The 24,696-nt window shown below is 35.8% G+C and overlaps 1 protein-coding gene across 1 annotated transcript; it reads right to left on the bottom strand.

The window, feature by feature from the left end:
* Nucleotides 1-22,063: 22,063 nt before the first annotated feature.
* Nucleotides 22,064-22,621, bottom strand: LOC113277156 (uncharacterized mitochondrial protein AtMg00860-like). The gene has a single exon (XM_026526320.1). It carries the CDS (start codon nucleotides 22,619-22,621, stop codon nucleotides 22,064-22,066), a length of 558 nt encoding a protein of 185 aa, XP_026382105.1.
* Between the last annotated feature and the right edge of the window lie 2,075 nt (nucleotides 22,622-24,696).

Raw genomic sequence — 24,696 nt, 5'->3', positions numbered from 1 at the left:
ATGGAAATTTTGATGAGATCCATATTTAGGAAGATTTTTAAATATAGTAAATATAACATCTCATAACTAATAAACAATCTCCAATAGAACACATGTTTGACCCTTGGAAAATCTTACATGATGACTTACCCGTTTAATTATATTATAATTAATTATTAAAAATCAAAAATATGACTTGGAGGTCATTCTGAAGGTCTAAATAAGACTTTCTTTAAAATCTTCAAAATTAATGTTTCATCCCTCCTGTTTTCTAGGACCTACTGTTGGAGATGAATTTAGTTAAAATAAAGGTCTAAAATCATACGTGGCATTAAATTAATAAATCTTTCACCTTTTATTGAAGATGCTCTTACTTGTTTGTCACGAAGAATGAAATATGGAAAAACATTTAAAAAAAATTAATTTCATCCTCTGTTGGAGATGCTCTTATGAGATATCAGAGAGGGAACCGGATTCAACTCGACTAGATAGACTAATCGGTTGAGGAGTCGTGCATGTGACCCACCCCCAACACTTGGGTTTGGATAGTCCGGTGGCGCCCGCAACATCTGAAATTTAACCAACGAGGATTGGCCAAGTTATCTGGTCGAACTCCCATGTTATAGTAGGGTAGGGGTTCTATCGTATTGGTAGTGTACTATGTTTGGCTATAGACGCATTGTAGTGAAGATCAACCACCGTGGTCATATACCCCATTGTTTATTATTATTGAAAACTTCTTCAGAAATGTCAATATCTACTGCAGAGTTTGCTACAAAGATTTTGGATCATTTAAAAAGAAGTCGAACTTGAATTTTACAATGCCAAATGATTTCTTTTCTTTCATGTTTTCGTATAACATTTGTATGTCATCTAAAAAACAATTTCAGTTGTGGTGTATGGCTTCTGCGGCTGTTGTTTGAAGTACATGGTTGAAAAGGAATACTATAGGTTTTGTTAACGAAGAAAGTTCTGAGATTGCAATTCAAAAAATGACTAAATATATGTTATTAACTTGTTGTTTGGTCTTCAAAAATTTAAAATCTCCAACTTTAAGGATGTCAACGAAAAAATAGAGTAAACATTACAGATAATCTCAGGCATTTGGTTTCTTTGCTTCACTCTCACTCAGTCTCCCTCGGAATCTCAGTTTAAGAAACAAAAATTCCAGATTTACGGAAGGCGCAGTGATTTTCAAGGTATTACACCCTCTTCTACTAGTACCTAACGCAACTCAACCATCACGAAATTCAATTTACTCACCTGTTTTAATTAGGAAATTAAGGAATTCCAAATATCTAGGGCTTTGGTCCAACATTTTGACAAGGAATTCTTTCGAGTATTAAGGTGTTACTGATATTACTGACGTTTTAAACTTCAGTCATTGTTTTGCCTAGACGCGGAAATCTAGGGATTATTTGGGATATCTCTCGACGCATTTGTATTTGGTTACTTGGAAAAAATTGAATACAACATTTGCACACTCTTTTTATTTTAACCACGCTTTCTATGATTGGAAAAATATTTCTTTACTTGTTATCAGTTCGCTCACCAGATAAATCTCAAGAATGGAGTCAACCGACAACAAGGGTAAAAGAGTAACGGATTCTGATCCTGAAGTTGATAAAGTAATTGATACTGAAAATCTGAGGAACTCTTCTCCTTATAAATCTTCCAATTCAAGGTATGAAATAATTTCAATATTCAATCATTTTAAAAACTAGAAACCATCAAATTAGTGTGTGTGTGTGTATGTGAGTGTATGCGTTTATTTTTCATATAATGCTAGTATCTTTATAAATCTTACCATTTTTCGAAGAATAAAAGCGTTCATCTATCCTATTGTTTATTAACATTAAAAACTTCATAACAAAAATGTCAATATCCACTGCGGTTTGCTACAAAGATTATGGATTATTTTAAGGAGAATACAAAGTTGAATTTTAAAATGCCAGATGATTTCTTTTCTTTCATATTTTCGCAATATTTTTATGCCATCTAAACAACAATTCCAGATGTGGTGTATGGTTTCAGCGGCTGTTGTTTGGAGCACATGGTTGAAAAGGAATATTAGAGGTTTTGTTAATGAACAAAGTTCTGAGATTGCAATTCAAAAAAGGACTAAATATATGTTATTCACTTGGTGTTTTGTCTTCAAAAATAAATCTCCAACCTTCAAGGATGTCATGCCAAAAATAGGGTAAAAACTACAGATAATCTCAGACATTTGGTTTCTTCGCTTCACTCTCACTCGGTTTCCTTCGGAATCTCAGTTTCAGAAAAAAAATACCCAGATGTACGGAAGGCGGTGTCGGTGATTTTCAAGGTATTACACTCTCTGCTACTAGTACCTAACACAACTCAACCATGAAGAAATTCATTTTAGCCACCTGTTTTAATTAGGAAATTACCTAGGGATTTGGTCCAACATTTTGACAACGAATTGTTTCAGGTATTAAGGTGCTACTGATATTACTGACATTTTAAAATCCAATCGTTGTTTTTCTTAGACGCAAAAATCTAGGGATTATTTGGAATATCTCTCGACGCATTTGTATTTGGTTACTTGGAAAAAATTGAATTCAAAATTCGCACACTCTTCTTTTTTTAACCAAGCTTTCTATGATAGGAAAATATTTCTTTACTTGATATGAGTTTGCTCACCAGAATGGAGTCAACCGACAACAAGGGTAAAAGAGTAGTGGATTATGATCCTGAAGTTGATGAATAAATTAATACTGAATATCTGAGGAAATTTTCTCCTTATAACTCTTTCAATTCAAGGTATGAAATACTTTCAATTTTCAATTGTCAAAACTAGAAACCATCAAATTAGTGCGTGTGTGTATCGGTTTATTTTTCCCATAGTGCTAGTTTCTTTTTAAACCTTACCATTTTTCGAAGCATAAAAGCGGTCATATACCCCATTGTTTATTATCATTAAAAACTTCATAACAACAATGTCAATATCCACTGCGAGTTTGCTACAAAGATTTTGGATCATTTTAAGGAGAATTCGAAGTTGAATTTTAAACTTCTCTTTCTTCAACAGTTCAATTTCTGTTTTCACATTTTCGATTCTGATAATGACAAGGAAGTAAAGCATTCATCATCGTTATCAAGCGGTGTTCAATCTGTTATAACTGTCTTTTTTGAAGGAAGAAACGTAAGAATATCCTTTGGTAGTTCATCTTTGTCGATTTTTTAAATTGTTTCTATGGAGTTTTTAATGTGGAATTGGGGTTCTGAATGTCAATAATAAACCCTAGTTGATTTGTTTGATAGTTGGTTGGCTGATTGAAGTGTTTTGTTTGTGTTTTGATGCTAAATTTGAAGCTTGTAGTTCTATATCTGGTTTTAGTAGACTTCTTTGCATGCAATTAGAAATTGATGAATGATGATGTTGTTATCAAATATGATAAAACTATTGATGTTCTCTTGATCTAATTCCGTCTAAACAACAATTCTATATGTGGTGTATGGTTTTTGCGGCTGTTGTTTGGAGTACATGGTTGACAACGAATATTAGAGGTTTTGCTAACGAAGAAATTTCTGAGATTGCAATTCAAAAAAGGACTAAATATATGTTATTCACTTGGTGTTTGGTCTTCAAAAATTTAAAATCTCCAACCTTCAAGGATGTCATGGCAAAAATAGGGTAAAAACTACAAATAATCTCATACATTTGCTTTCTTCGCTTCACTTTCACTCAGTTTCCCTCGGAATCTCAGTTTCATAAACCCAAAATACCCAGATTTAAGGAAGGCGACATCGGTGATTTTCAAGGTATTACACTCTCTGCTACTAGTACCTAACTCAACTCAAATATGAAGAAATTCAATTTAGTCACCTGTTTTAATTAGAAAATTAAGGAATTCCAAATATCTAGGGATTTGGTCCAACATTTTTGAAAAAGCGAGGGTACAACAACCACACCAATATTTCGTTTCGGAAATCTGTATGGACAAACTCCAATATAATTCCAAGATAATCAACTAGACAGTCAGAGTCAATGAATGGAAATACAAACAAGAGTTGTATCTTTGTTTCTCAATGTAATCAGCAAATCAAACAGATAGAAATCCGTGAGCCTGATTATTATGAGAAACAACTTTAATGGTACCAAAGACCAATGTTCAAGTGTCAATCAATTTATATCAACAAACAAAGGTTGGATTATCTAAATGATTGAACTACTTACAACCTGTGATATTTCAATTTTATAAAAAATATAATGCGGAAAAGAAATAACACAGAAACCAGAATTTTGTTAACGAGGAAACCGCAAACGCAGAAAAACACTGGGACCTAGTCCAGATTTGAACACCACATTGTATTAAGCCGCTACAGACTCTAGCCTACGACAAGTTAACGTCGGACTGGAATGTAGTTGAGCCCTAACCAATCTCACACTAATTAAGGTATAGTCGCGTTCTTTACGCCTCTGAATCCCAGCAGGACTCTACGCACTTGATTCCCTTAGCTGATCTCACCCACAACTAAGAGTTGCTATGACCTAAAGTCGAAGACTTGATAAACAAATTTGTCTCACACAGAAAAGTCTATTGAATAGATAAATCTGTATCCCACAGAAATACCTACGATTTTTTGATCCGTCTTTTGATAAATAAAGGTGAACAAGAACCAATTGATACACCGGACTTATATTCCCGAAGAACAGCCTAGTAATATCAATCACCTCACAATAACTTAATCGTATGGTAGCAAAACAAGATATTGTGGAATTACAAACGATGAGACGAAGATGTTTGTGATTACATTTTATCTTACCTATTGGAGATTAAATATCGAGAAAATATTAGAGAAGATAGTAATTAATACGATAGAACAAAGTAATATCAGTACACGCAACTCTAGAGAAAATACTTGTGTTTGGCTTCAAAATACCAATGAAGTCTTTAAGTAATTAACCTATAATGGTTTTAGAAAAACCTACTATCACACAGAAGGTGTGGGGATTAGGTTTCCCAGTTGCTAGAGTTCTCCCTTATATAGTCTTCAAATCAGGGTTTGCAATCAATGTTACCTTGGTAACAAAGCATTCAATATTCAGCGTTAGATGAAAACCTGATTAGACTCAAGCTAATATCTTTCAACCGTTAGATTGACTTATTACACACAAATAAAATGTACCTTCCTTTAGATATGGATAACTGTACCTGAACGTGTACACTTTGTTAGCTCAACAGTAATTAACCGAAGTTAGCCATATGAACACTTTCATATAAACCTTGTTCATCTTAATCACAACTAGTTCAAATGACTTAAGTGAAATTAGTAGAGTTGTTCAATTTTTTATATTCTCATAGAAGTATACAAGACACAATTGAAGCAGAATCGGTTTTAATTCACTCGAATGAATTCAAGAACATTTTATCCGAGGTTTGCAAAGATTGCATTCCTTATTATATAAATGTATTTTTCATGAATAATCGATTTTGGAACTTAACCCACTCAAGTATGCAATCGGTTATACATACTTAGAGTTCCGGACTTGGTCTGCCCGCCAGTATGCGAACGGGTACGCATATGTTTTTCACGACCGAACTTGGTTGAATTAGTATGCAAACGGGTACGTATACTAAATTCCCGAACTTGAAATGTTTAGTCAGTACGCATACGGGTATGCATACTAAGTTCCTGGAATTCAACTGTTAAACCAGTACGCATATGGATATGCATACTAAGTTCCCGGAATTGGAATAAATCGCAACAGTAAGCATACAAGTACGCATACTGTGTTATATCCAATCAATGTTAGTTGTTCTAAACTCCCATTTTAATCATTGAAACATTTTTAGAAGACGGGAATAGCTAGCTGTCTCACACAAACTATTAGCTTCAAAGAAATTTTCAATTGATCAAACGATCGATACAAAACATTCTGAGTCTACATCAAATGACTGTCTCACACAAATCATATAAGATTTTACCAGGCGATTTTCACATGATCATCTTTTGAATTTCGTCAAGAAATAAAAGATGAACTTGGTTAAAGCGAAAGCTTACCAACACATATTTCGAGAAATATGTAAGCGAGTTAAACTCAGCTCGAAATATCAAATGTGTATAAAGTAAAGTCTATATAGATACACGACTTTTGTCTCAATAGGAAATAAAATAGAAATATACTTCTGAGTGATAAATGAGTTCAAGTCTCCACATACCTTTTGTTGATGAAGTTCCACAAGCTCCCCTTAATAGTTTTTCGTCTTCAATCGATGTATGCCGTGAAATCTAAAGCTCACCTACACATTTTATCCTAATCCGAGACATAGCTATAAGTATACTAGAAATCAAGACTTATAGTTTTGGCAACTAAACTTCACAAACATGCTTGAGATAGCAACACTTGCGAGTTCGACCTAGCAGTGCTCTAACAATCCCCCCCCCCCCTTTGTCAATTTTGGTGACAAAACTATCAATACATATGTATTACAAAATAAATAAACGTTGTAGCTTCTCATCCAAATGCTTGATTTACTTGGTTCTTCAACATTACTCGAAATCTTCGTCACTTCCAAGTTCTCCAGTGATTCTAAACGTGTTCAACTCAGGATCATAGTTGTTGATGATTCGTAGCCATAACAATAAGAAAACAGTTGTTCTCAATCATTGTAATACAGTGTCATAGTATTATTACACAACATCAAAGTCCAATTGTATCACAACATCCGCACTCCGCAGAAAGATTTGGCAATTAAGAACAAGTTCAATTAAGAACTCTCCCCCATAAAATGTCATTCCCTAAAGAACAAGAAGAGCGACCTTAGTTTTACAAGAGAAGAAGGATTTCTTTGGAAATTAACAAATCACTTGAAACATGAATTTCTATCCAGAAAACTCAATTAAATTAACCAGAAAGGAATCTCAATGATTAATTTAATCGGAAATGCTCAACATAAGAAAACTTACGGAACCGTACAGTACTTTCACATAAAAGTGGATCACGGAAAGATCAATACTGCGGAATATATATTCAAAGATTCATTCTATTTTTCATCATAAAGATACCATAGACTTAATCTTTATCATCAAGATTTCATTCTATTTTCCATCAATATTTGCATAATGACATAATAGACTTAACTTTTGACATATATGGGACAATCATAGTTCACGGACATAAACACACATATCCCATAACATTATTTGCAATATATAAAACCAATAAAGATTAATACTGTAAAATCATCTTTCAAAAAAAAAATAGTATTTAAATAAATAAATCTAAAAACATTGCAAGATGATAATCGTTGGCAATAGCTATGTATAATCACAATAATTATTATTCCAAACCCTAGTTTTCCTTCTCAAAACAAGAATAAATTCTCATAAGAAGTTTCCTAGACAAAATAAAAATCAACAAGCTAAAAAAAAAAGGACTCCAACCAGCAAAACCGATCATGAACCAAAAATCAAGGAGCTCTTCCGGAACCCTCACGAGTCTTGAGACCTTTGAGCTTGTGATTTACAGCATCCACTGCTTCTTCAGAGAAGATATCCTAATAGAGAAGATATTTTAACTTGTGTCTTCATGAGAACAAGGTCAGAGTTAACCTTTTTCAACTCATTTCTTAACACATCGAGACCTTTCATAGTATCAACGAGTTGCAGTTTTGCTTCTTCAAAGTATTTAAGAAAATCATGAACCACTTCAGCAGAAACCATATCCTCATTCTCTACATCTTGATGAGTATATGCATAGTAGCATGAGACATCATCATAATCTTCAGGATTTTGATATTTGATATCATCAACATCTACTAGGGTTGTTTTCTTCTCCCCTTTGGACTTGAAACAAATTCCTTTATCAAGAAAACCTTTTGCAAAATCGCAAGTGCGAGAAGGTGATGACACTCTTAGGCAATAACCTAGAGTACGCGTACATGAATCAATAAGATTGGTATTTAAATGGTTTCTTAGGGAATAACTTTAGGGTTTCTAAAAATTGGTTCGTGAAAAGTCAAAGTGGATACCCGTATGAAAACCAACATGGTCCCGAAAAGAAAAACTTTGAAAACTGAAAAGTACCTCTTTACAAGGTATAACAAAATTTAGCTATGTGAAAACAAATTTCTTACACAATATTTTGGCTCAATAAATTTTATATTCTCACAAGATAAAAATTTAGAGGACAAAAGTATCTCACAACTCATTTTTGTAAAAACAGAATTTTCAAAAACCATAAGAGAATAATCAAGGAGATTCTTGAAATAAAACAATACTTAGGCAAAACTATTTGTAGATAAAAAGTTTAGCTATGAACGATAAGAAAATAGCTCAACAATTCAGAAATCATTTAACCAATAAGTATACCTGATTATTAGCATATGTCAGTCAACATGATTTTTTATGAGTAAGAATTCAACCTTTTTGATTAATTAACACAAGTATGAGCTTTATGCTCATCAAATGAATATTATTCATGGTTAATCCTCTTTTTTCTTCTAGTTTTTGGAGGAAACCCCTTTTGATGTGAAAAAGTATCATAAAACTTACTATCATCAAAGTATGAGACTAAGTTTGAATCCTTACCAGAAGAAGTTTGGTTGGAGCATTCTGACAGCCTGTTGGTAAGATCTTAATTTGTATCCTTCAATTATCAGATTAAGGTTTTCCTTCATATCTCCATTATTGTTTTGACTTCCTGGTACCTTTCTAACATCTTGAACATCATCCTTCATCTTAGATTGAGAAGGACCTTTCTGAAATCTCCTTGAACGATTCGTATTAATGCTACAATTAGTTCGAACGTTTGATGAACAAATTGTATTGACCTTCCGGGAAAAATTCACAGGGTGAGTACTAAAACCGATAGGTTTAGAAATCCAAATGTCAGTTACACCTTTGAGTATTAAATCCAAGGTGTGCTGAAGTCGACCAAAGTAGTTGTCATTCAGCTTTCGTTTGCTCTTCCGTTGAATATGTTCTTTTGAATAACAAAAAATACATACTTTATGATCACCTGAGTGATTAGAGTGTGTAGCATTAAAAAATTATTAGAAGACTTATTCCTTCCATGAGATGTGGTAAATCCTTGTTTAGAGGAAGATACAAGCACATCTTTCTCAACAGGAAGGGACTGCGATTTAGCTTATGGAACTAAATTTATCACAGTTGGGTCAGAAGCGATTGGTATAGTGGACTCTTTGTAACACCCTTGAATAGAGACTTTACTCAAAAGACGTTCAATTTCCAAGGCATCCTCTTTGAATTTCGCCTCGAGTAAGGTTTGTGAAGGACAAACAAAGGCGTTTTCCTCGCGAAGAACCGTTAATTGAGAATCACGATCTTTTACCATACCAATCATCGTATTGACTTTGTGTTTCAGCCGATTGATTTCAACTGCCTGGATTCTAACAATTTTTAGAATCGCTGCACTCACCTATGATGCTTCCCTTTCTACTTCAGAATCAGATTCTTCAGTAAGATAATCAGGGTAACACATATCAATACTTGTCTGTTTCGTAGGAACATAATGTTCATCTATATGTGAGATAGACAAGTCTTTCTATTTAATAGATTTCATAGAAACATAACTTTTGTCTCTGGTGATGCGTTTGTCAGAGACAACACTATTGTCCACAGAGTCAGATTGCTACAAACACAGATTTATGAGGTCTTAAACATGTTTGCATGTTCTGATACCAATTAAAAAGGCAGGGCTACAACAACCACACCCAATATTTCGTTTTGGAAATCTGTATGGACAATGTCCAATATAATTCAAAGAGAATCAACTAGACAGTCATACTTAATCAATGGAAATACATCCAAGAGTTATATCTCTCTTTCTCAATGATATCAGCAATTCAAACAGATAGAAATCCGTGAGCCTGATTATTATGAGAAACAACTTGAACGGTACCAAAGACCAATATTCAAGTGTCAGTCAATTTATATCAACAACTAAAGGTTGGATTATCTAATTGATTGAACTACGCACAACCTGTGATATTTCAATTATATAGAAAATATAATGTGGAAAAGAAATAACACATATACCAGAATTTTGTTAACGAGGAAACCGCAAATGCAGAAAAACCCCGGGACCTAGTCCAGATTTGAACACCACGTTGTATTATGCCACTACAGACTCTAGTCTACTACAAGTTAACTTCAGACTGGAATGTAGTTGAGCCCTAACTAATCTCACATTGATTAAGGTATAGTCGCGTTCCTTACGCCTCTGAATCCCAACAAGACTCTATGCACTTGATTCCCTTAGCTGATCTCACCCACAACTAAGATTTCCTACGACCCAAAGTCGAAGACTTGATAAACAAATTTGTCTCACACAGAAAAGTCTATTGAATAGATAAATCTTTCTCCCACAGAAATACCTATGAGTTTTTGTTCCTTGTTTGAATAATCAAGGTGAACAGGAACCAATTTAGACACCGGACTTATATTCCCGAAGAATAACCTAGTAATATCAATCACCTCACAATAACTTAATCGTATGGTAGCGAAACAAGATATTGTGGAATCACAAACGATGTGACGAAGATGCTAATTTGTGATTACTTTTTATCTTACTTATCGGAGATTAAATCTCGAGCAAATCTTAGTGAAGATGTAGTGATCTACACTACAAAGGAGGTGAATTAGACGAAAAAAGATAAGATTAAGATGAGATTTAGAAGATAAGGGGAAGAACTGAGAGTAAGAGAGATAAGAGAGAGATATTTAGATAAGAGAGTAATTGGTTAATTCATAATTGTTGTATCCAATGACTGTCGATCTACAAATATAAGGCCATTGGCCATGCCTAACACATGACTAAGATAAACACACCCAAGCTATGATATGGGCACCCGGATAACAAGAGAGTTGGGCTTATAACAAGACAGCTGGGCCTATGACAAATACCCCCTACTTAATCTGATTCTTGTCCTCAAGAATCAACTTTGGAAACTGCATTTTGATAAAATCCTTATCTTCCCAAGTAGCATCAACAGCTGTTGAGTGTTTCCAGTGCACCAAAACCTGCTCCACTAGTTGTTGATGCTTTTTAACTATTTTAGTAGATAAAATATGGAGTGGGGTGACCTTTATGCATCCATTGGAATCTAATGATGGTAATGTAGTTTGACGGAGTAACCTTTTCCCAAGAAGGGTCGTCTCTGACATTAAGATGACCTTGTGCGAAAATTCTTGAACCGCCTTTCGATCGTTATTTTTCAAAGATACATATAAATAGGTATAGTTTTTCCTTCATCTCTAAAATGTCATTTTTAGCCGGTATGGCCGTTTCAGTGCGTGTATTAGTATAATATAGGTATCAAAAGGTAGTAGTTATGTTAGACCTAATTTAGTGCCAAACATTTCAAAATAGCAATGTAATATTACATGTTTAGCTTGATGAAAAATTGGGAGAAAAAATTCGGTTCCAAATGTAAACTTAATGATTTAGATTGCATTTCTTCACATCCCTAGCTACAAAATGATGTATAGTAATATTTTTTAGAGCATAGCTCGTTCGACCTCGCATGCTTTGCTATCTCAAGCATGTTTGTCAATGTTAGTGATCAAAACTATAAGTCTTGATTTCTAGCCTACATAGCTAAGTCTCGGACTAGGATAGAAAAGTGTAGTTGAAGGACTTCATGGCGATTCATCATACAACGATGAAGATCTAAACAAGGAACTGTGGAACTTCATCAACAAAAAGGTATGTGGAGACTTGAACTTATCTATCACTCAAAATTCTATATATTCTATTTCCTACTTCTTATGAGACAAAAGTCGTATGCTATATAAACTAGATCATATACATTTGACATTTCGAGCTGAGCATTCATTGCTTATCTTTTATCTCGAAATTGTGTGTTACTAAAGCGTTTCGTTTTGATCAAGTTTATCTTCACCTAGTGACGAAAGTCATGAAAAGTTTCAATCACTTTGAGAATTGCTCTGACGTGAATCGGTCTGTGAATAACGGCTACATAGCGTCCTCTGAGAATGTCTCAATGATTGAAATGAGAGTTTAGATTACATAGCCATGTATTCCTTGGACCGAAGTTTTCGACCTTTGTTAATCAAGAGAAATCGGGAGGATTGTGGAATTGGCTTGCTAAGTCCGCGAACCCAGTCCGCAGACTCAGTCTACTAACTGTTGGAAGTTCTCGACCGAGAATTTCTGCTGGATTTTCCAAAACTCGTTTGTGTGCTAAGTCAGCGAACTCAGTCCGCAAACTGGCGGAAGTTCTCTTTCCGAGAATTTCTGCTGAGTTTGGAAAAGTCAACCGATTAACTTAAGTCCGCGAACTTGTTTGTGAACTTAAGAGGTTGTGATCTAAAGATGTGCTCTGAACATGAAATATTAAATTACTAAGGAATACTTTGTGCAAACCGTGGCTATAATGTTCATGAGTCGATTCAATCGAATCGAATCGAATCATCTTTGTTTAAATTGTGTTTTGTGTAGTTATATAAGATCTTATAGCAATTGAACAACTCTTTAACTATAGTTCATTTGAGTCAATTGAACTAGTTATGGTGAAGAAGAAGAAGGTTGATATGAAATGCTCATATGGTTAACCTTTTTGGGTTACTATGTTGAACCAACATACACGTACACGTTTGGGAATGATTTTCAAAAACCCAGTAAACGTTTACCCAAGTGTGTGTGACAAGCTAAGTTTTCGATCTAACGGTTGAGAAATATTAGCTTGAATCTAAATCAGGTTTTCATCTAACGGTGATTGAGGATTGCTTTGTACCTAAGGAAAAACCCTGATTTGAAGGCTATATAAAGGAGACATCTAGCATTATGCAAAACTAATCCCCACACGTCTGTGTGCTACTAGTGCCCCGCTAGAGTCGATCTCCATTAACCTTTGATTTTCTTCTCTAAAATCAGGTTAACGACTTAAATACTTCACTGGGATTGTGAAGCCAGACTGATACTACTTTTATCGTAGTTGTGTGATATGATCTTGCATCTTCTATCATATGAGTATAAACAATTGATTGTCTTGAGATCGTGAGAGTTTTCCGATATGCAAGATAAAGAAGTCACAAACATCTTCGTCTTACTATTTGTGATTCCTCGACAAACCGCCTGTGTAGTCAGGAAGGATTGTAGAGAGGTGATTGATTAATCCAGGCTGTTCTTCGGGAATATAAGACCGGATTATCAATTGGTTCCTGTTCACCTTGATTTTATATCTTAAGACGGAACAAAACCTAGGGTTTATCTGTGGGAGACAGAGTATCCTTTGATAGACTTTTCTGTGTGAGATAGATATGTTTATTATCAATTTTGTGATTTTGGGTTGCAGCAACTCTTGGTTGTGGGTGAGATCAGCTAAGGAAATCAAGTGTGTAGTATCCTGCTGGGATCAGAAGCGTATGAGTACAACTGTACCTTGGATCGGTGGGAGACTGATTGGGGTTCAACTATAGTCCAGTCCGAAGTTAGTTTGCAGCAGGCTAGTGTCTATAGCGGCTTAATACAGTGTGTATTCAATCTGTACTAGGTCCCGGAGTTTTTCTACATTTGCGGTTTCCTCGTTAACAAAATTTCTGGTGTCTGTGTTATTTCTTTTCCGCATTATATTTTATATAATTAAAATAATACAGTTTGTGCGTTTGTGATCATCAATTGGAAATCCAACCTTTGGTTGTTGATTGATATTGATTGATCCTTGGACATTGGTCTCTGGTACCGTCCAAGTATTCCTTGTATTTGATAAAGACTCGCTATTGTTTTTATCTCGAGTAAAAATCAAATCAAGAGAGAGATATTAACTCCTTGAGATACTTTTATCAAGATTGAGTCTGACTGTCTAGTTGATTCTCTAGCAAAGTATTTCGGAGTTAGTCCATACAGATTGCTAAGCGAAATATTGGGTGGTGTTGTTAGACCCCCGCTTTTTCAATTGGTATCATAGTAGGCAAACACGTTCAAGACCTAACAAATTTATGTTTGTAGCGATCTGACTCTATGGACAGAAGTGCATCTCTGTGAACGTACCACCAGTCCTCGATGGCTCAATCTATCTATGGTGGAAAGTTGTTATGCGCACATTTCTTCAGTCGCGTGACTTCCAAACATGGATATGTGTTGTGAATGGATATGAGACTCCCGTTGTTATGGAAAGAGATATTGTTGGACCGAAAGATTTATGCATGTACAATACTGTCGAGTTAGTTGCTGCAAGGCAAAACTCTAACGGGTTGAATGCCGTCCTGCATGATATTACCCCAAACCTTAGACGTCATGTGACCTCTTGCACTACGTCTAAAGAATCTTGGGATACTTTAGAAAGTGTATTCGAAGGTAATACCAGTGAAAAGGAAGCTAGGCTTCAAAACCTTAATTCCGAATGGGAAGACCTTTTTATGGCAGAAGAAGATTCGTTCGACGATTTTTATCACAAAATGTCTGAAATTGTTAATGCATCAAGTGCATTGGGAAGGGCCATTCCTGAAAAGGAAATTGTGATGAAAATCCTCCGATCGCTGTCGTCCATATACGAATCTAAAAGACATGCCATCGTTGAAGGAAATTACCTTAATACTCTTTCACGAAACACACTGGTCGGAAAAATTATAATTTTCGATCGCAAATATATGGCAAGAGACGATCATCATTTATTTTGCAACCGTGTCATCTCTCCTAATCATAAATCTTGTCATCCAAAATTGACGAAAGAGAAAAGTGAGAATCGCTTTATTTCTACATTGTCTTTGTTTATACAAAAACTTAAGAAAATCCTCAGACGTATTAAAAGAAAGTCTTAAAAGGAAACTCTGTTGGTCAATATAAAGGATAAGAATACCAAGAAGAGACGTATTAATGAAACTGGACTTATGTGTGTTCAAGTCCCTTCGAAAAATCCTGAAACGGAGGTAAGAGAGATAACTAAAGCATGGATGAATACTCTTGATTATTGTACTGAGGAAATCTATGATTTCTCTCTCAGTATTTTTGCTGAAAATCATTCGCATGATTCATTCATGACATGTTCGTCTGTGTATCATAAGTTGGATCAGCAAACCACTCCTGATTTTGTATTGAATTCCAGGAGTTACTCGAAAAAGGCTCTACCAAATCTCTCTGTTCAATTGAGTTCATCTCAGGATCATCTTAGCACGATAAATCAAAAACAGTTCTGCCTGGCTAACCGTTGTATGCTAAAAAAAGAAAAGGAAGTCTACCCTTCATCAAAAAGGGTTTTCAAAAACGGTGCAGGATTTGCAAAGATCTGCAGTCAAGTGTTTTAAAACTGTGATTACAATGGATGGGAAACTTCTTCATAACTCTCATTTTCAAATGGATAAGCAGAAACCTAGTAGAATGGGTGGTTTCTCTCTTTGCAAAGATTATCCCAGTCGAACCTTGGATTGGAGGCCTTATGCTCAGTAATCTTTTTGAGAAATGATTCTTGTATCCTCTTCCTATTATACAAGAATCATGATACACAAGGGGACTGTAATATAATCTTTTTATTTTCTTTTTGTGCTTTTACCAGGTGTTGTTCGTGAACGGCTTCAGCCTTTTGGATAACTATCTTCTGTTAGGGTTTGGTAAAAAGGGTGTTTCTGGAAATTCTACAACTGTATTCCTTTAAAAGCTCTTCCTCTTCAGCACTCTCATTTCATCTTCTCTATCATGTCCTCCTCTAGTATTTCGAGTAAAGACAGTGATGTATGGACGGTTCTATTTCCTTCGAATAAGATTCGTTTCGATTCTTCTGACAATGCGATGTATTATGACAAACATGTTCCTTCGTCTGATGAGAACCCTATTGTCTCCCTGTTTGATAAGCTCTCTTTAACAATGAATCTCGTCTTGGAACAAGTTCGTGCTCTGAAAAATGAACTTAAAGTCTCTTCCAAAAGACTTGAGTAGAAAATGGATAGTCTTGAGTCAAGGATTGACCTAGGCGAAGAAGAGCTTGAAGAATATAGGGAATACGAGAAGAACATTCAAGGTAAAGAAATTATTTATAAGAGGTTTAAATGCCTAGTATGTCTTCTTTGATTAGTTGGAAGAATAACTAGTGCTTTGAATAGCGATGATTGTGACTACACATAGTTATTTTTGTTTTCATCTTCTTATGTTATTTTTTAGGTTTATTAGTTATTAAATTCTAAAAATATTTGGAGGATGACGTTTATTGCAGTATTTTAATGGTTTGTGATATTGCAATATTTTTATGGGATATGTATTATTTCCGTCCGTGAACTTGAAGATCCCATATTGCGGTCAAAAGTAAAGTCGTTTATGAATCGGTATTCGTATTGATGAAAGGACGAATGGACTTTTGACATATACAACAGTTATGCCTATGCAGTCATGTATTTGATGGAAAATAGGATGATATCTTTTGTTTCACAAGGATAAAGTCTATTATATCGTTATGATGGAAAATAGAATAGATCCTAGTATGTTATCCATGGTATTGATCTTCATTGATCCATCTTGTTATGTCTTACCTTGAAGGCTCCATTGTGTTTCTTATGTTGAGCACCTTACAACTAAGTCGATTTACCTTGGCTTTGTTGGTTGTTACATAAGATACTGTATGTCGAGCATTAAGAACTAAATTAATCAACCAGTTTGGTTATTTAGTTTGTACTCCATAAGTTTTCTTTCTTATGTCGAGTACATGTACGGTTAAGGTTGACATATTCTATGATGAACTTAGTCGGGGTTCCATAAGTTCTCTTATGTCGATCCCAAAATAATTAAATTGATTACTTCGGTGTTTAGTTTGGTTGTTTGTATTCCAATTAGATTAATTATAGGTTCTCTTGTAATTAATCTAGTTGAGTTTTCATATATTCCACAAATTCTTGTGTTGAGTATATGAACGGCTATACTAATCATGTCATATTGGTTAATATAGTCGTATATTCCGTAAGGTTTTCCTTATGTTGAGTATGTGAACGATTAAGTTAGTCATCTCTGTATGATTACCTTAGTCGTAGCTCCGTAAGTTTTACTTATGTTGAGCACTTTCAATTAAATTAATCACTTTTGTGGTTTGATTTAGTTGCGTTTTCAATTGAATTAATCATGGGTTTACTTGTGATTAATTTGGTTGAGCTTTGGATATAGAAAATCATTCCTATGGTTTTTGGTGTCCAATTAAAAAATCCTTATTTTGTTTCGAAATTAAGGTCGCTCTTGTTGTTCTTTCGGGAATGACATCTAATGGGGGAGAGTTCTTTTGAACTTGTGCTTAATGGTAATATCTTGCGGGGTGTGCGTCTGTGGAATTTTATAGGGGTTATCTTGTATCTTAAAACTCCTTTATGAATGCATTTAGCTTCGACTTTATGATTGCATCTAAATTAAGTTGGTATGTATTTTTCTTTTAGTCTATGAAATGTCTCTTGTGGAAATTTCATTATGATCCCGTTCTTGTACCTTTACCAATTTTAGTGACAAAAAGGGGGAGAAATAATGTAGTTCACACTACAAATACATATGGTTTTCGGATCACTGTGTAAGGGGGAATGGTTTCCATGATCGAGATGGGGGGAACGGTTTCCATGATCGAGATGGAGTATTGACTAAGGGGGAGTGATAAATATCACCGTAGTATTATTGTTGATGTCGTGATACAATTGGACTTTGATATTACATAATAATACTATGACACTGTATAATAATGATCGAGAATCTCGAGTTTTCTCATTGTTATAGCTACAGATCTTCAACAACGGTGATGCTAAACTTACAACCTTTTGGATCATTGGAGTACTTGGAAGGACGAAGATTTCCGGGAACGTTGAAGATTAGACTATGGAATAGGAGCCACTAAAGTTTATCTTTTTTGTATTTCATATGTATTAATAGTTCTGTCACTAAAATTGACAAAGGGGGAGATTGTTAGAGAATATCTCGATCGACCTCGCATGCGTTGCTATCTCAAGCATGTTTGTCAATGTTAGTGATCAAAACTATAAGTCTTGATTTCTAACCTACATAGCTAAGTCTCGGACTAGGATAGAAAAGTGTAGTTGAGCTCAAGGACTTCATGGCGATTCATCATACAATGACGAAGATCTATACAAGGAACCGTGGGACTTTATCAACAAAAAGGTATGTGGGTACTTGAACTTATCTATCACTCAAAAGTCTATCTATTCTATCTCCTACTTCTTATGAGACAAAATTCGTATGCTATATAGACTAGATCATACACACTTGACATTTCTAGTTGAGCATTCATTGCTTATCTTTTAACTCGGAATCGTGTGTTGGTAAAGTGTTTCTCTTTGATCAAATTTATCTTCACCTAGTGACGAAAGTCCTGAAAAGTTTCAATCACTTTGAGAATTTCTCTAACGTGAATCGGTTTATGAATAACGGCTACATAGAGTCCTCTGAGAATGTCTCAATGATTGAAATGAGAGTTTATATTACATAACCATGTATTCATTGAACCGAAGTTTTTGAACTTTGTTGATCAAGAGAAATCGGGAGGTTGTGGAATTGGCTTGCCAAGTCCGCGAACCCAGTCCGCAGACTCAGTCCGCGAACTGTTGGAAGTTCTCGACCGAGAATTTCTGCTGGATTTTCCAAAACTCGTTTGTGTACTAAGTCCGCGAACTCAGTCTTCGAACCCAGTCCGCGAACTGGCGGAAGTTCTCTTTCCGATAATTTCTTTTGAGTTTGGAAAACTCAACCGATTAACTTAAGTCTGGGAACTTATTTGTGAACTTAAGAGGTTATGATCTAAAGATGTGCTCTTAACATGAAACATTAAATTACTAAGGAATGCTTTATGCAAACCGTTGCTATAATGTTCATGAGACGATTCAATCGAATCGAATCATCTTTGTTTCAATTGTATCTTGTGTAGTTACATAAGATCTCATAGCAACTGAATAACTCTCTAACTAGTTCATTTGAGTCAATTGAACTAGTTATGGTGAATAAGACCAAGGTTGATATGAAATGCTCATATGGTTAACCTTTTTGGGTTACTATGTTGAACCAACATACACGTACACGTTTGGGCATGGTTTTCACAAACCCAGTAAACGTTTACCCAAGTGTGTGTGACAAACTAAGTTTTCGATCTAACGGTTGAGAAATATTAGCTTGAATCTAAATCAAGTTTTCATCTAACGATGAATAAGGATTGCTTTGTACCTAAGGAAAAACCCCGATTTGAAGACTATATAAAGGAGACATCTAGCATTGTGCAAAACTAATCCCCACACGTCTGTGTGCTACTAGTGCGCCCGTTAGAGTCGATATCCATTAACCTTTGATTTTCTTCTCTAAAATCAGGTTAACGACTTAAAGACTTCATTGGGATTGTGAAGCCAGACCGATACTACTTTTATCGTAGTTGTGTGACCTGATGTTGCATATTCTATCGTACGAGTAAAATGGATTGATTGGCTTGAGATCGTGAGAGTTCTCCGATAGGCAAGATAAAGAAGTTACAAACATCTTCGTCTCACTGTTTGTGATTCCTCGACAAACCGCCTGTGTAGTAAGGAAGGATTGTGGAGAGGTGATTGATTAATCTAGGTTGTTCTTCGGGAATATAAGACCGGACTATCAATTGGTTCCTGTTCACCTTGATTTTATAACTTAAGACGAAACAAAACCTAGGGTTTATCTGTGGGAGACAGATTATCCTTTGATAGACTTTTCTGTGTGAGACAGATATGTTTATTATCAATTTTGTGATTTTGGGTTGCAGAAACTCTTGGTTGTGGGTGAGATCAGCTAAGGGAATCAAGTGTGTAGTATCCTGCTGGGATCAGAAGCGTATGAGTACAACTGTACCTTGGATCGGTGGGAGACTTATTGGGGTTCAACTATAGTCCAGTCCGAAGTTAGTTTGCAGTAGGCTAGTGTCTATAGCGGCTTAATACAGTGTGTATTCAATCTGGACTAGGTCCCGCGGTTTTTCTGCATTTGCGGTTTCCTCGTTAACAAAATTTATGTTGTCTGTGTTATTTCTTTTTCGCATTATATTTTATATAATTGAAATAATACAGGTTGTGCGTTCGTGATCATCAAGTATTCCTTTGGTTGTTAATTGATATTGATAGATCCTTGGACATTGGTCTTTGGTACCGTCCAAGTATTCCTTGTATTTGATAAAGACTCGCTATTGTTTTTAGCTTGAGTAAAACTCAAATCAAGAGAGATATATTAATTCCTTGAGATACTTTTTATCTAGATTGAGTCTGACTGTCTAGTTGATTCTCTAGCAAAGTATTTCGGAGTTAGTCCATACAGATTTCTAAGCGAAATATTGGGTGGTGCTGTTAGACCCCCTCTTTTTCAATATTGTTCCCTGCACAATCCTCTTAATGAATTATGAATTTCCTTAAGTTCTCAATTTATAGTTAAAACTATTGTACCAACAAGGAGAAGGATTGACTTCTAAGGTTTTTAATGCTTGGAATTTCCCTTGATTTACAATTTGGTAACTACCTAATATGGAGGGAAGTAAACATAAGTTTAAATATTTTTGGCTTGAGAACGTTTCTATATTTCAGCCCATCCAAATTAGAGCAGATCAATAAAGTTGGGCCTTCAATTGATAACTCAAAATTGTAATTTTTTTTGGGACGCCTTGTGCGGGAGCACACCTTTCCACCCTTCAAAGCCGTCCCTGGTTCCAATCTTTGGCTTCAATTGTGACACATGGAACACTTGGTGAATCCTTGAAGTATCAGGAAGACAGATCTTGTAGGCCACCTTACCCATTATGGAAGTAACTTGATAGGGACCAAAAAATTTGGAAGATAGCTTTAAGCTCCTCCTTAGTTGCACAGATGTCTTCCTGTAAGGTTGTAGCCTCAAATAAACCCAGTCACCAACCTAGAATTCCCTCTTAGTCCTCATCTTATCATCCTGTTATTTGATTCTATATTGTGCATCCTCAAGAGTGGATTTGAGTATAACCCCCATTGCCTGTCTTTTTGGTAAATAATCTTCCACATATGCTTTGGAGGATGGTTGGTGAGAGAAGAGACCAAATTTTTTTGGACTGTAACCATAAATATCTTGGAATGGAGTAATCTTAAGGTTTGTGTGATAAATATAATTAAACCACCATACATCCAAAGATAGCCAGCTAACCCATTTGGTAGGTCTGTAGCTAGTCATGCATCTTAAATAAGATTCTAGACATGCATTGACTCCCTCAGTCTGCCCATCTGTTTGTGGATGGTAAGCAGAGCTCATGTGTAATGTTGTACCCATTCTAGTAAACAAATCCTTCCAGAAATTGTTGAGGAATATACTATCTCTATCTGACACTATTGTAGCAGGTAAGCCATGCAATTTGAAAATGTTGTCAAGAAATACCTTTGCTACAGATGCAGCTGTGAATGGATGGCTGAGTGGTAGGAAGTGGCTTTACTTGGTTAACCTATCCACCACCACCATTATGACCTCTCTGCCTTCTGACTTTGGAATCCCAGTGATAAAGTCCATAGAAATGTCTTTCCATGCTTGTTCAGGTATTGGTAATGGTTGCAGCAATCCCCTTGGAGAAGTATGTGAAACTTTGTGTTGCTGGAAGATGTCACACTCTTTGATATACTGCAGTAAGTCTTTTTTCATTCCTACCTAGTGGAAATAATCCTTTTCTCTTTGGTAGCCTGCTTGAGTTCCTGAGTGTCCACCCACAGATGATGAATGAACTGCAGCCATTACTTGCTGTCTCATTGTCCCAGTTGAACAAATGTACACCCTATTCTTGTACCTCAGAATTCCTTGTAGAAGGGTGTAAGGGCTTCAGCTGGAAGGAGAGATTGTTAGCGGTGGAATCAGTTCAGAAGCCAAATTATCTGAATTGTAGCTACCTTGCACTTCACTAAACCAAGTAGGTCGCAGTTGAGAGATGAGCTGACATTGAGGTGAGGAAGTTGGAGGAACTCTGGAAAATGCATCAACAACTTTATTCTCAATTCCTCTCTTGTAAACAACAGCATTATCATAGCCTAACAGCTTGGAAAGCCATTTTTGCTGCACCATAGTGTGAAGTCTCTTCTCCATGAAGTATTTCAGACTTTGATGGTCTGTGTAAATAGTAAAATGATTCCCCATTAAGTAATGCCTCTATTTTGTAATTGCCATCACTATAGCAAGTATCTCCTTCTCATAGGTGGACATTGAAAGGAACCTTGTACCCATGCCTTTGCTGAAGTACGCAATTGGCCTCTTGTTCTGCATTAAGACTGCTCCTACTCCTGTATCACATGCATCAGTCTCTACTTCAAATGGTAGAGTGGAATCATGCAGTACTAGCACTGGGGTTGTGGTGACAACTTGCTTGAGGGCTTCAAATGCAGTCTGAGCAGCAGCATTCCAATGGAAGTTATCCTTCATTAGCAATTCTGTCAGAGGCCTACATATAATTGCATACCCTTGAACAAATTTTCTATAGTATCCAGTAAGGCCTAGGAATCCTCTAAGTTCCTTCAAATTGGTGGGTACTCGACGTTTGAGCATACATGCAATCTTGGCTGGGTCATCTGTGACTCCTTCTCCAGTGATGATATGTCCAAGATACTCCACTTTAGATTGTCCAAAGGTACATTTACTAAGTTTGGAAAATAGTGTGTGTTGTTGTAGAGTCTTGAGAGTGATCTCTATATGCCCTAAATGGGATTCCATGTCAGGTTTGTACAATAATATGTCGTCGAAGAACACCAATACGAATTTCCTCAAATGCGGTTGAAAAACATCATTCATTAAAGCTTGGAAAGAGGATGGGGGATTGGTTAAGACAAATGGAATTACCATGAACTCATAATGCCCTTGATGTGTCTTAAAAGCAATCTTGTATGTATCAGGAGGAAAAACTCGAATTAGGTGATATCATGTACTTAAATCTATCTTAGGGAACACCTTTGAACCAAATAGCTCATCCAATACTTTTTTTAGAGCAAGTCTTATGGTGGAAGAGTTCCATCTTCCATCTTCCACGCCACCTCAGCATTTGGAACCGTGGATGGAAGTGCAAGTGTAGTGGTGGAATAGTGAAAACGCTATTAAGAATAACATTTTTTTCTCAGCCGTTAGATTTCAACAATTCATCCTAAATTTACGGACAAAAAAAAAACGCTATTCTTAATAGAGTTTTCTTAGTGCTATTAAGAATATCGTTTAACACTATTCTTATTGGCGTTCAGATGGATTCCACGAACCCTTCCACGAGACGGTGGAACCTTATTTGGATTTTCTGTGGAAAACCCCAACTTGGAAGCCATTAGACTTGACATTCCATTATTTTTCCACACTTGGAATAGGTTGGATTCCACCATAAGACTTGCTCTTATAATGGGAATGGGGTATTTGTCCTTGACAATAGCTTCATTCAACTTTCTGTAATCTATGAAGAAACGCCAACTGCCATCCTTCTTCTTAATAAGCAGTATTGGAGAAGAAAAAGGACTTCGACTAGGTTATATCACTCCATATTTAAGCATCTCTTGCACTAGCTTCTCAACTACCTCCTTCTGAATATAGGGAATTCGATAGGGCCTTTGATTTGGTGGTGTATTGAGTGGTTTTAAGGGAATATGGTGATCATGTGCCTTAGATGGTGGAAGTGTTTTGGGTTCTTGAAAAACTGAGTCATATTTTTTAGTAAGGGTAAAATGGGTGCAGGTATCATGGATTGTTCTTTAAAAGCAATAATAGCAAACAACCTACCTACCATCCCACTTTTGTTTTTCTTAATCAACTTATGTAAAGCTTTGCCAATCATCATAGAAAGTTGAGATGTAGGTGTTTACCTTGAATCTTGATGTTTTGTCCCTCTTTGGTGAACTCCACAGCAAGTTTGTTGAAGTCGAAAATCATTGGACTCATTCCTCGCATCCAGTTCACTCCTAGAACCATGTCATATCCTCCTAAGGTTAAGATCCGCATATCAAATTGAAAGTCGTGCCCTTGCATCTGCTAATTGAAGGATGAAAACTTAGCATCACTAACCATTTTGTTTCCATTAGCTACTGCTACCAATGATGAGGCTTTAGGAACTACACATCCACCACATCTTGTCGCTGCTGTTGGGTCTCAAAAACTGTGTGTACTTCCACTGTCAATCGGGATGGTCAAGGACGCTTCCTAGCTGCTCCTTCTATCCGAATAGTGTTGTGGGAGACATTTCCAGCTAAAGCATGTACTGAAATGTCAACTTCCTCTTCTTGATTGGGAGATAATGGAGTTTCAAGAGGAGAATCTTCTCCAGATTGTGTTGACTCTTCATCATCAGCAGCTACCATATAAATATGTTGTTTGATGCACTTATATCCTGCTTGAAATACTTCATCACAGTTATAATAGAGACCTTTCTCTCTGCGCTTTCTCATATCTTCATAAGATAGTCTTTTGATGGGTGGTGGAGAACTTGTAGTAGAAGGTGAAAAATTTTTGGTGCAAGTTTTTGGACTTGTGACTCGAGAAGTAGTATTTCTTTGGGAATAGTTGTTTGAAACATATAGTGGTGGGGGTTTGTATGGGTATTTATTTTTCTTAGCTGCATTCTCAATGAGTGTCTCTTGCATTCTGTCTAAGTAGACAACATTAGTAAGTGTCTTAGGTGAAAACATTTGAATATGCAGTCTAAGCTCATCCTTAAGGACACTAATGAAACTAGAAGTGAAATATTCTTCAGTGAGGTGAGGGTTTTTGTCTAACATCAAGGCCTTCAACTTTTCAAATATTTTCGGGTAATCAAGGAC

Source organism: Papaver somniferum, chromosome 5, assembly GCF_003573695.1.
Source record: "Papaver somniferum cultivar HN1 chromosome 5, ASM357369v1, whole genome shotgun sequence".
Classification (NCBI taxonomy): Eukaryota; Viridiplantae; Streptophyta; class Magnoliopsida; order Ranunculales; family Papaveraceae; genus Papaver; species Papaver somniferum.
Note: the sequence above shows the minus strand (reverse complement) of the source record. Positions and strands in the feature narration are given on the sequence as shown.

Excerpts from the sequence above, each read along its gene's own strand:
- LOC113277156 (XM_026526320.1), bottom strand. The coding sequence starts at position 22,621 with ATGGAATCCCATTTAGGGCATATAGAGATCACTCTCAAGACTCTACAA.